General features: G+C 44.6%; 1 protein-coding gene across 1 annotated transcript; it reads right to left on the reverse strand.

Moving 5' to 3' along the window:
* Positions 1–556: 556 nt before the first annotated feature.
* Positions 557–13,973, reverse strand: LOC148064388 (integrin alpha-3-like). Its single transcript, XM_087809633.1, has 25 exons — positions 13,816–13,973; positions 13,624–13,751; positions 13,462–13,547; positions 13,061–13,197; positions 12,881–12,987; positions 12,730–12,822; positions 12,611–12,670; positions 12,396–12,549; positions 12,149–12,342; positions 11,932–12,020; positions 11,725–11,858; positions 11,577–11,654; positions 11,450–11,520; positions 11,191–11,324; positions 11,011–11,133; positions 8,932–9,012; positions 8,784–8,863; positions 3,294–3,359; positions 3,132–3,228; positions 2,925–3,071; positions 2,803–2,868; positions 2,606–2,716; positions 2,460–2,552; positions 2,271–2,396; positions 557–659 (listed from the first exon to the last, which is right to left on the reverse strand). The coding sequence occupies exons 1-25, from the start codon at positions 13,971–13,973 to the stop codon at positions 585–587; spliced, it is 2,688 nt and encodes an 895-aa protein (XP_087665759.1). The 3' UTR covers positions 557–584.
* Between the last annotated feature and the right edge of the window lie 866 nt (positions 13,974–14,839).

Raw genomic sequence — 14,839 nt, forward strand, 5'->3', positions numbered from 1 at the left:
AGGATACAGTGATGACTGAGGACGAGAGGATACAGTGATGACTGAGGACGAGAGGATACAGTGATGACTGAGGACGAGGGGATACAGTGATGACTGATGACGAGAGGATACAGTGATGACTGAGGACGAGAGGATACAGTGATGACTGAGGACGAGAGGATACAGTGATGACTGAGGACGAGGGGATACAATGATGACTGAGGACGAGAGGATACAGTGATGACTGAGGACGAGAGGATACAGCGATGACTGAGGACGAGAGGATACAGTGATGACACACGATCAAATAGCTCGGTTCTCGTTTAGTATTGTCTGGTGACGCTATTATAGCAACATTTTTACATTGAATTTTTGAATAGTGAAAACAACCTTTCAATGTGGAATTTTATAATAATTTAATTCTTAAAAAACAACAAATTCAACAAAAAATTCAAAGTTTCAACATTTGTAATTAAAGTTCAAGGTTGAATCTTCTGATAAACTTCCGTAAAAGAGCTTCTGGTCAAAACATCAAAGTGTAAAAAGAAACAAACACTAAAAACACGTCTCCTGACACACAAACATTGGCAGTAAAAGAGTTGGTTCTACTGCGTCCGACCCAGGATCCTCCCCTGATGCAGAGTCGCTGCCGAGATGTTCTCTCGCCGGAAGAATCCGCACTGAAGACCGAAATCACATTTGTATGAGAGAATATTTAGTTAATAATGTTGTTATACAGTGACGTCCTCGGATTCATCTTTTATGTCTTTACACTTTTTTATTTCGGATTTTGTCGCTGCAGGACTGTTAAAAAAGTGCTGAGTAATGAATACGCTTTTAGTATCTGCAGTCATTTAACATGAATGTGTTTAAACTTAATGTTTCAAACTTTACATTATGAAAAACTTTAATCAGACATGACTAATCAAACTGCATGTTTTCATCTAAATATCATGACGATCTTTAATCAGACATGACTAATCAAACTGCATGTTTATATTTAAATATCATGATCTTTAATCAGACATGACTAATCAAACTGCATGTTTATATTTAAATATCATGACGATCTTTAATCAGACATGACTAATCAAACTGCATGTTTTTATTTAAATATCATGACGATCTTTAATCAGACATGACTAATCAAACTGCATGTTTTTATTTAAATATCATGACGATCTTTAATCAGACATGACTAATCAAACTGCATGTTTTTATTTAAATATCATGACGATCTTTAATCAGACATGACTAATCAAACTGCATGTTTTCATCTAAATATCATGACGATCTTTAATCAGACATGACTAATCAAACTGCATGTTTTCATCTAAATATCATGACGATCTTTAATCAGACATGACTAATCAAACTGCATGTTTATATTTAAATATCATGATCTTTAATCAGACATGACTAATCAAACTGCATGTTTTCATCTAAATATCATGATCTTTAATCAGACATGACTAATCAAACTGCATGTTTATATTTAAATATCATGATCTTTAATCAGACATGACTAATCAAACTGCATGTTTATATTTAAATATCATGATCTTTAATCAGACATTACTAATCAAACTGCATGTTTATATTTAAATATCATGATCTTTAATCAGACATTACTAATCAAACTGCATGTTTATATTTAAATATCATGATCTTTAATCAGACATTACTAATCAAACTGCATGTTTATATTTAAATATCATGATCTTTAATCAGACATGACTAATCAAACTGCATGTTTATATTTAAATATCATGATCTTTAATCAGACATGACTAATCGAACTGCATGTTTATATTTAAATATCATGATCTTTAATCAGACATGACTAATCGAACTGCATGTTTATATTTAAATATCATGATCTTTAATCAGACATGACTAATCGAACTGCATGTTTATATTTAAATATCATGATCTTTAATCAGACATGACTAATCGAACTGCATGTTTATATTTAAATATCATGATCTTTAATCAGACATGACTAATCAAACTGCATGTTTATATTTAAATATCATGATCTTTAATCAGACATGACTATTCGAACTGCATGTTTATATTTAAATATCATGACGATCTTTAATCAGACATGACTAATCAAACAAAGATAATCTTGATCCATTTGACTAACCAGACTCAACATAATTGACTTAATCGGACTCGAATAAATCAACTTCCAGACTCACTTTCTAACTCGATAAACTCACTAGTTGGACTAAACTCTGTCTCACTCCCTCTCAGTGAACTCATGGCTGCAGCTGCGTGTTTTCTACCTTGTAGAGTGAGAAGGAGATCAGAGCGAGCAGGACCAGTCCCACCAGAACGGAGGCCACCAGGATCCACCAGGGCGCGGCCGCCGGCCGCCGCTCGTCCTGGTCGGGGAACACGAGCACGTCCATCTGAAGGACACGAGGGGTCAGAAAGGTCGTCGGACGGATCCCTTCCGGGTCGAGGGTCGGCACCTGAGCGCTGTGACCTCTCGGCGCCGAGCGCCCGGTCCGGTGTCGGAGCGTGGCCTGGGCTCGGATCAACACGCTGGCGGCGCCGCTGTAGTGCTGCGACACCAGGTCAGCCAGGGGGTCAGAGGTCAGGGGGCAGAGCAAGTTACCTGTAAGAAGGTGGACGTCCACAGGCGAGTCTTGACCGTCAGCGTGGCCGAGCTGCTGATGTTGTGCAGGGGACAGGTGAAGGTCACACACCTGTGTCCTCCAGCACAGTCCTACACACACACACACACACACACACACACACACACACACACACACACTGTTACACTCGTCCGGCACAGGTGTGTGTCCAGAATACCAGAGTGTAGCTGTTGTCTGGCCGCGGCTCAGCTGTTCCCTCCAGGCTCCGCCTCTTCCTCTCCGTCTGTCAATCACATCAGAGTCAGAAGAGTGAGTTGACGCGAGGGTCGCCGTGGTTACCGGGAGATTGACAGGGTTGACATCACGAGGAGGACGACAGTGAGGCGCTCCGTCCAGCTGGATCTCCTCCAGGTACAGCAGGCTCCTCCCCTCCCTCGGCCACTTGAACTGCAGCTCCAGGTCGTGACTCCCAGGCGTCGCCAGCACCTGGAAAAAGGGGGCGGAGTCACCGAGGGGTCAGGAAGGTCGCCGACCTCCGAGACGCACCTGCAGCACAAACAGCACCGGCGGCCCGACGTCCTCCACCGTCCTCACGTCGGCCATCACACGACCTCGGAGAGACACGAGACCAGGACCGGCCAGTCTGAGCGTGGTCCGGTCACAGGGGGGTCAAGAGGTCAAGAGGTCAAACTGGGTCTTCATACTTACAGTGAGAGAGAGGCGTGCGGGGGCGAGTGAGGAACGAGGACGGACACCTGTGGAACACCACTGAGCCTGAGGACACACAGACGCACAACACTAACACAAACTTATAGGAAAAACTGACGACAACACTGTTAGCGTCACACTAACAACAACACTGTTGATGACACACTAACAACAACACTGTTGATGACACACTAACAACAACACTGTTGATGACACACTAACAACAACACTGTTGACGACACACTAACAACAACACTGTTGATGACACACTAACAGCAACACTGTTGACGACACACTAACAACAACACTGTTGATGACACACTAACAGCAACACTGTTGATGACACACTAACAGCAACACTGTTGACGACACACTAACAACAACACTGTTGATGACACACTAACAACACTGTTGATGACACACTAACAACAGCACTGTTGATGACACACTAACAGCAACACTGTTGATGACACACTAACAACACTGTTGATGACACACTAACAACAACACTGTTGATGACACACTAACAACACTGTTGATGACACACTAACAACAGCACTGTTGATGACACACTAACAGCAACACTGTTGATGACACACTAACAACACTGTTGATGACACACTAACAACACTGTTGACGACACACTAACAGCAACACTGTTGATGACACACTAACAACACTGTTGATGACACACTAACAACACTGTTGATGACACACTAACAGCAACACTGTTGATGACACACTAACAGCAACACTGTTGATGACACACTAACAACACTGTTGACGACACACTAACAGCAACACTGTTGATGACACACTAACAACACTGTTGATGACACACTAACAACACTGTTGACGACACACTAACAGCAACACTGTTGATGACACACTAACAACACTGTTGATGACACACTAACAACACTGTTGATGACACACTAACAGCAACACTGTTGATGACACACTAACAGCAACACTGTTGATGACACACTAACAACACTGTTGACGACACACTAACAGCAACACTGTTGATGACACACTAACAGCAACACTGTTGATGACACACTAACAACACTGTTGACGACACACTAACAGCAACACTGTTGATGACACACTAACAACACTGTTGATGACACACTAACAACACTGTTGATGACACACTAACAACAACACTGTTGATGACACACTAACAACACTGTTGATGACACACTAACAACACTGTTGATGACACACTAACAACAACACTGTTGATGACACACTAACAGCAACACTGTTGATGACACACTAACAACAACACTGTTGATGACACACTAACAGCAACACTGTTGATGACACACTAACAACAACACTGTTGATGACACACTAACAACACTGTTGATGACACACTAACAACAGCACTGTTGATGACACACTAACAGCAACACTGTTGATGACACACTAACAGCAACACTGTTGATGACACACTAACAACACTGTTGATGACACACTAACAACAACACTGTTGATGACACACTAACAGCAACACTGTTGATGACACACTAACAACACTGTTGATGACACACTAACAACAACACTGTTGATGACACACTAACAGCAAAACTGTTGATGACACACTAACAACAACACTGTTGATGACACACTAACAACAACACTGTTGATGACACACTAACAGCAACACTGTTGATGACACACTAACAACAACACTGTTGATGACACACTAACAGCAACACTGTTGATGACACACTAACAACAACACTGTTGATGACACACTAACAACAACACTGTTGATGACACACTAACAGCAACACTGTTGATGACACACTAACAACAACACTGTTGATGACACACTAACAACACTGTTGACGACACACTAACAGCAACACTGTTGATGACACACTAACAACAACACTGTTGATGACACACTAACAACAACACTGTTGATGACACACTAACAACAACACTGTTGATGACACACTAACAGCAACACTGTTGATGACACACTAACAACAACACTGTTGATGACACACTAACAGCAACACTGTTGATGACACACTAACAGCAACACTGTTGATGACACACTAACAGCAACACTGTTGATGACACACTAACAACAACACTGTTGATGACACACTAACAGCAACACTGTTGATGACACACTAACAGCAACACTGTTGATGACACACTAACAACAACACTGTTGATGACACACTAACAACAACACTGTTGATGTCACACTAACAGCAACACTGTTGATGACACACTAACAACAACACTGTTGATGACACACTAACAGCAACACTGTTGATGACACACTAACAACAACACTGTTGATGACACACTAACAGCAACACTGTTGATGACACACTAACAACAACACTGTTGATGACACACTAACAGCAACACTGTTGATGACACACTAACAGCAACACTGTTGATGACACACTAACAACAACACTGTTGATGACACACTAACAACAACACTGTTGATGACACACTAACAACAACACTGTTGATGACACACTAACAACAACACTGTTGATGACACACTAACAACAACACTGTTGATGACACACTAACAACAACACTGTTGATGACACACTAACAACAACACTGTTGATGACACACTAACAGCAACACTGTTGATGACACACTAACAACAACACTGTTGATGACACACTAACAGCAACACTGTTGATGACACACTAACAACAACACTGTTGATGACACACTAACAACACTGTTGATGACACACTAACAGCAACACTGTTGATGACACACTAACAACAACACTGTTGATGACACACTAACAGCAACACTGTTGATGACACACTAACAACAACACTGTTGATGACACACTAACAACACTGTTGACGACACACTAACAGCAACACTGTTGATGACACACTAACAACAACACTGTTGATGACACACTAACAACAACACTGTTGATGACACACTAACAACAACACTGTTGATGACACACTAACAGCAACACTGTTGATGACACACTAACAACAACACTGTTGATGACACACTAACAGCAACACTGTTGATGACACACTAACAGCAACACTGTTGATGACACACTAACAGCAACACTGTTGATGACACACTAACAACAACACTGTTGATGACACACTAACAGCAACACTGTTGATGACACACTAACAGCAACACTGTTGATGACACACTAACAACAACACTGTTGATGACACACTAACAACAACACTGTTGATGTCACACTAACAGCAACACTGTTGATGACACACTAACAACAACACTGTTGATGACACACTAACAGCAACACTGTTGATGACACACTAACAACAACACTGTTGATGACACACTAACAGCAACACTGTTGATGACACACTAACAACAACACTGTTGATGACACACTAACAGCAACACTGTTGATGACACACTAACAGCAACACTGTTGATGACACACTAACAGCAACACTGTTGATGACACACTAACAACAACACTGTTGATGACACACTAACAACAACACTGTTGATGACACACTAACAACAACACTGTTGATGACACACTAACAACAACACTGTTGATGACACACTAACAGCAACACTGTTGATGACACACTAACAACAACACTGTTGATGACACACTAACAGCAACACTGTTGATGACACACTAACAACAACACTGTTAATGACACACTAACAGCAACACTGTTGATGACACACTAACAACAACACTGTTGATGACACACTAACAACAACACTGTTGATGACACACTAACAACAACACTGTTGATGACACACTAACAACAACACTGTTGATGACACACTAACAGCAACACTGTTGATGACACACTAACAGCAACACTGTTGATGACACACTAACAACAACACTGTTGATGACACACTAACAGCAACACTGTTGATGACACACTAACAGCAACACTGTTGATGACACACTAACAACAACACTGTTGACGACACACTAACAACAACACTGTTGACGACACACTAACAGCAACACTGTTGATGACACACTAACAACAACACTGTTGACGACACACTAACAACAACACTGTTGATGACACACTAATAACAACACTGTTGACGATACACTAACAGTAACACTGTTGATGACACACTAACAACAACACTGTTGACGACACACTAACAGCAACACTGTTGATGACACACTAATAACAACACTGTTGACGATACACTAACAGTAACACTGTTGATGACACACTAACAACAACACTGTTGACGACACACTAAAAACAACACTGTTGACGACACACTAATAACAGCACTTTTGACGACACACTAACAACAACACTTTTGACGACACACTAAAAACAACACTGTTGACGACACACTAATAACAGCACTGTTGACGACACACTAAAAACAACACTGTTGACGACACACTAACAACAACACTTTTGACGACACACTAAAAACAACACTGTTGACGACACACTAATAACAGCACTGTTGACGACACACTAAAAACAACACTTTTGACGACACACTAAAAACAACACTGTTGATGACACACTAACAACAACACTGTTGACGACACACTAAAAACAACACTGTTGACGACACACTAATAACAGCACTTTTGACGACACACTAAAAACAACACTGTTGACGACACACTAATAACAGCACTGTTGACGACACACTAACAACAACACTTTTGACGACACACTAAAAACAACACTGTTGACGACACACTAATAACAGCACTGTTGACGACACACTAACAACAACACTTTTGACGACACACTAATAACAGCGTTTTTGACGACACACTAACAACAACACTGTTGACGACACACTAATAACAGCACTTTTGACGACACACTAACAACAACACTTTTGACGACACACTAATAACAGCGTTTTTGATGACACACTAACAACAACACTTTTGACAACACACTAGCAACAGCACTTTTGACGACACACTAACAACAGCACTTTTGACGACACACTAACAACAACACTTATGACGACACACTAACAACAGCACTTTTCACGACACACTAACAACAACACTTTTGACGACACACTAACAGCAACACTTTTGACGACACACTAACAACTAACAACAACACTTTTGTCGAAACACTAACAACAGCACTTTTGACGACACACTAACAACACTGTTGACCACACACAATAAAAATACTGTTCACTACACAGTAACAAGATCACTGTTGTCCACACACAACAAAACTGTTGATGACACACTAACAACAACACTGTTGATGACACACAACAACACTGCGGACAACACACTAACAAAAACACTGTTGACCACACAATGACAACAACACTGTTGACTACACAGTGACAACAACACTGTTTTCTACACAATGACAACAACAACAACACTTTTGACTACACAATGACAACAACAACAACACTGTTGACTACACAATGACAACAACACTGTTGACGACACACCACTGACAACACTACTGACACACATACGCTTACGTTGACAGGCGGACTACACAACTGATGTTCCCTGAGTCCAGGGTGAAGTCGGATGTTTGGAAAATGAGAAGGAGTCGAACCTGCAACAACAAAATCATGCTCCACAAAACAAACGTGACGTCAGACCAGAAGTCTTGCTGGGATTTACCTCCTGGTTCGTCCCGAGGGTCTCGAGTTTGCACACGACGAGCGCGTCATTGTTGGAACACAGGAATCCTGTCGCGTGACCCTGAAATGAAGACATTCAGTTACTCTCTAGCGCCGCTCTAGTGTTCAGAGTGTCCCCTCGTCCTCAGCCAACACTGTATCCCCTCGTCCTTAGTCATCACTGTATCCTCTCGTCCTTAGTCATCACTGTATCCCCTCGTCCTTAGTCATCACTGTATCCCCTCGTCCTTAGTCATCACTGTATCCTCTCGTCCTCAGTCATCACTGTATCCCCTCGTCCTTAGTCATCACTGTATCCTCTCGTCCTTAGTCATCACTGTATCCTCTCGTCCTCAGTCATCATTTTATCCTCTCCTCCTCAGTCATCACTGTATCCTCTTGTCCTCAGTCATCACTGTATCCTCTCGTCCTCAGTCATCCCTGTAACTTCTCGTCCTTAGTCATCACTGTATCCTCTCGTCCTCAGTCATCATTTTATCCTCTCCTCCTCAGTCATCACTGTATCCTCTCGTCCTCAGTCATCACTGTATCCTCTCGTCCTTAGTCATCACTGTATCCCCTCGTCCTTAGTCATCACTGTATCCTCTCGTCCTTAGTCATCACTGTATCCTCTCGTCCTCAGTCATCACTGTATCCCCTCGTCCTTAGTCATCACTGTATCCTCTCGTCCTTAGTCATCACTGTATCCTCTCGTCCTCAGTCATCACTGTATCCTCTCGTCCTCAGTCATCACTGTATCCTCTCGTCCTCAGTCATCACTGTATCCTCTCGTCCTCAGTCATCACTGTATCCTCTCGTCCTCAGTCATCACTTTATCCTCTCGTCCTCAGCCAACACTGTATCCCCTCGTCCTTAGTCATCACTGTATCCTCTCGTCATCATTCATCACTGTATCCTCTCGTCCTCAGTCATCCCTGTATCCTCTCGTCATCATTCATCATTGTATCCTCTCGTCATCATTCATCACTGTATCCTCTCGTCCTCAGTCATCACTTTATCCTCTCGTCCTCAGTCATCACTTTATCCTCTCGTCCTCAGTCATCACTGTATCCTCTCGTCCTCAGTCATCACTGTATCCTCTCGTCCTCAGTCATCACTTTATCCTCTCGTCCTCAGCCAACACTGTATCCCCTCGTCCTTAGTCATCACTGTATCCTCTCGTCATCATTCATCACTGTATCCTCTCGTCCTCAGTCATCACTGTATCCTCTCGTCCTCAGTCATCCCTGTATCCTCTCGTCCTCAGTCATTACTGTATCCCCTCGTCCTCAGTCATTACTGTATCCTCTCGTCCTCAGTCATCCCTGTATCCTCTCGTCCTCAGTCATTACTGTATCCCCTCGTCCTCAGTCATTACTGTATCCCCTCGTCCTCAGTCATCACTGTATCCTCTCGTCCTCAGTCATCACTGTATCCTCTCGTCCTCAGTCATCACTGTATCCTCTCGTCCTCAGTCATCACTGTATCCTCTCGTCCTCAGTCATCCCTGCACAATCTTTGGTAACGCTTGTTTTTGGGAAGACTTCCTGTCATCCCTAGTTTTAGAAAGTTTTACAAGATAATTCAGTCTGTGGAGGGTCTAAGGTCAGTGGATAATCAAAATGGTGGATCGGAGCGTCAGAACTGTGCGTGTCTGAACCATCAGATGTTTCAACTCATCTTTCCACACAATCAAACAAGGGTCACAACCTCGGTGTGGACCCCGGAGTAGACGAGGGTTTCGGGGAAGGAGATGTTGAGGGTGACGTCGTGGGCGTCGCCTGCTCGCGGCGACTGCGGAGTGTTGCTGATGTTGACCTCTAAAAGCAGGTGACTGTTGACCAGCTGACCCGAATTCCACCTGGACACACAAAAAGATGATAAAACCAGAGAAAGGAAATCTGCTCGCGTCACCAATGGACGCACCTGGTTAACCAGTTTTGGTGCTGGTGCACGAAGCCGGCTCTCATTCGCAGGCTGGCGTTTGAAGACTGGTTGGAGAAACCACGAAGAAAGACCTGAAGAAAGAAGAAGGTGCTGATGCAAACCTGGTGCTCCACTGTGACCTACAGAACCTCACCTGTGTTCTTGTTGGTCCCGGGTTCTTGCTCAGTACTGGTGTGAGACCTGAAGAACTTGGGTTTTGACTCAGAGACACATTAAGGGAGAACACCACCGGATCCACTGAGGTGAGGATCTGAGTCTGAAGATGCAGGACCAGCACTGTTAAATGGTTTATTTTAGGACTTGATGTACTCACCTGCACCCCGACCTGAAGCTTGACACACTTGTGACTCGACACCGTCACAGAACCAGAGAACTCACTGGTCCCGTCTGGGAAACACAGTCGGGGCTTTGGGCTTGTGATGTCGACGTTCACGGTGAAGTCCAGCCCTTGGAACCCAGACCAGAACACACCTTTATCATGTGCTCTGAGATGAGCCACAGAGACGTGGACCTCGTCCACACTAAGACCTTGATGGCTGACTTTGTGTACTGCTATAGTGTGTGTCACTCACCGACGATGTCAACATTGCTTTTCCTTCCTCTGCTGCCGAATATCCGTGAGAAACAGACTTGGAGCTGGACACTGAAACACACACACACTTAAGGATTCTGTGGACAACATCTGGTCGTACTCCTCACCAGAACTGGCAAGTCTCAAGATCGACGGTCTCTGGTGAGGCTATGAGACTCTGGTTGAGGTGGACAACTGGACGACTCCTAGAAGGACCAAACCAGCCTCATTGAATAGATGTTTAGGACCTTACTACAACATCTTTTCTGTTGGTACCTGAGTAGAGCGACTGTGTCGTCCAACGACCCGATCAACAGATCCGGATGCTGGTTCTGATCTACATCCACTCCGGCCGCCAGGGAGTACCCAAAGGTTCTGAAGCGGGGCGACACGCTGCTTCCCACAATTACCTGGTTATGTTGGGGGGACAAGAGTAAGTAGTAAAACCAGGCAGACAGTAGACCACGTGGAGTTCCGTTAGACCTGGCTTGGGTTTGGTGATAGACCAGCACTGCCCCCGGTCCAAATCATCACTTGTCCGGTTCCATGGAACGGCGCTCCGACAGCAAAATCTGTTTGATTTGATTGTACAAAAACTGGTGTTGGTAAATTGAGTTCTGCTTCTCACCCCCTGTACAGCCAATCATGTCCCTCAACATCATCATCATCAGTAGACCAACCATGTGAAGCATACACTCACCTTGGAAGCCATCTTGATCTAGATCACCGGCAGCTGCAACGGCCATGCCGAACCCAGAGCCGACTGGACCCTTCAGAATCCAGCTGGGCTGAGCTTCAAACCGTCCGCCTCTATTCAAGTACACGTACAGAGCTCCGCCCACTTCCTGTTGACGGTGGAAGAAGAAAGGAGCCCCGACTAGCAGGTCACGCCACCTGACGGAAGAAAACACGTTAAAGCCGGAGGTGGCGCTGACTTCCTGACGTACCCGTCGTTATCCAGGTCTACTGTCGCCACAGCGTTCCCGAAGTAGGACCCGGTCTGTTGACCTCGCAGCGTCTGTCGGACTCTGAGCGTGTCCTCCTCTTTGATGGCCAGAAGAACTGAACCTCGGGCGTCCTCCCTGCTGTCTTTCGGAGCACCTGTGGACCGGACTAGTGGTCAGTCGCTGATCCAGAACCAGCCAGATGATGTGCAGCTCACCTGTAACTATGGTGACCTCTTCCTGAGAGAGTAGACCTCGAGCCTGCGACACGGAGTAACCTGCGGACACGGTAATCATGAAGGCGCCGAGACCGACCTTGAGAAGGACCTGCACTCACCGATGTAAATGTTCCGACGGTTCATCTTGCTGAAGGAGCTTTGCCGGACGTCGTACTCCACGCGTGGGTTGATCCAGGAGATGTGAACGTTTCCTAAGAAGCAGGAGAGAGTTAGGAATGGAGGGGATACCACCGTGTCACATGACCCTACCCTGCCACTCGAAGCTCCCAGGAGATCCCACGATGATTTCAGTCTCCGTGATTTCCGCAGACATCCCCATGTTGCACATGACCTCGCCGGTCACGTCCCCCAGGTGACTGACGGACACGAGCGCCGCATGATTAGACCACCTGAGTGTGTCGGAGGGGGGGGGAGTGTCACCTGACTGACCTGCACACCTGCTCCGGACTCTGCCAGTGAGCGTCCCCCTCGTCGTACAGTAGGTCGTTGCCACGGAGATAACACCTGCCAATCATGTGTCTCAGTTTGGACACTCCGTACACTTTGATGAAGCGATGAGCGCACGCCTGCCACAGATTTAAAAAAGCACTCAGAAAGCGCAGGCACCCGCCAAGAACACCCCCTGCTGGCAGTGATTTCAGTGGCTCAGCATTTCTTAGTATTGTTGCGGAACTTGCTTGCACAACATACACCATGAGAGAGAGTAGGGTCTGCAGTAAGCTCTCTCTCTCACAGTGAATACTTCAAGGGATCAATGGATCCAGATGGAACTACCGAGCACCACTAGTGAACATTTTATTCAACTCTTTTTTCATTACTTGGTGACTCACCAGGACTCGACCCCCCGGCGGACCCTGACTGGCCACAGAGACACCCAGCCACATGTCCTCAATCAGGTCCTCGGTCGGATTGAGATCTGCAAAGATCAGAGAAGTTCAGGTTCGTTTGGACCTCCGGTGATAAAACGAACTGACCCAGGACCAGGACCTCACCTCTCCCGATCAGCAGCATCCTAGTGCAGTCGGACCGGTCCACCGAGATCGGACAGACGAAAACGCCTCCCGTCTGATTGGCTGGCAGATCAGGCTCCGCCCTCTGTCGTGGAGCTCCCACCAGGAGTCTTGACAAAAGGGTGAGCGAGTGAGTCTATCGGTCACATGACCCGGGGAGTGGGTTTGACTCACTGGTACGTGTCCCTCTTCAGGTCCAGGTGCAGCGCCACCGACAGCCCGAACAAACTTCTGTCCTCGCCAAACTTTAGCAGCGGAAACTGTGTGTCCACGTTTGACGCCGCACACACACACAAGGACGCACACAGCCACACACTTGTGGTGGTCGCCATGACAACTACAATTGACACATGAAATGCATCATCATCATCATCATCTTTATCTTCATCATCTTTATCTTCATCTTTATCTTTTTCTTTATCGTTATCTTTATCTTTATCTTTATCTTTATCTTTATCTTTATCTTTATGTTTATCTTCATCATCATCTTCATCATCATCATCATCATCATCATCATCATCATCATCATCATCATCATCTTCATCTTCATCATCATCATCATCATCATATTCATCATCTTCATCTTCATTGTCATCGTCATCTTCATCATTATCATCATCATCATCATCATCATCATCATCTTCATCTTCATCTTCATCATCATCATCTTCATCATCTTCTTTATCTTCATCTTCATCTGTATCTTCCTCTTGATCTTGATCATCATCATCATCATCATCATCACCATCATCATCATCTTTATCTTCATCTTCATCTGTATCTTCCTCTTGATCTTGATCATCATCATCATCATCATCTTCCATCTTCATCATCATCATCATCATCATCATCATCATCAAAGGAAACAAAAGTAAAAACCTGTAGTAGATGCAGTTGTTGTTCCTTCTCTTTCCTCAGATTATCTCAGAATCTCTGAGTCTCCAAATGAAATCATGTCTGAGGGTAAGAGCCCGCCCACACACACACACACACACACACACACACACACACACACACACACACACACACACACACACACACACACACACCCCCACACACACGGGGACACATCAAGGTGACTTTGTGGATCCGGGTCCTCCTGAATTCATTAGACGTGTGATGGATGATTATGATCTTCGTGTTTTTTTCCTCGTAGGACGTGAAGGAAGTCGTGGACGAGTCTCAGAGTCTCCGAGTC

Source organism: Callionymus lyra, chromosome 15, assembly GCF_982586985.1.
Source record: "Callionymus lyra chromosome 15, fCalLyr1.hap1.1, whole genome shotgun sequence".
Classification (NCBI taxonomy): domain Eukaryota; kingdom Metazoa; phylum Chordata; class Actinopteri; order Syngnathiformes; family Callionymidae; genus Callionymus; species Callionymus lyra.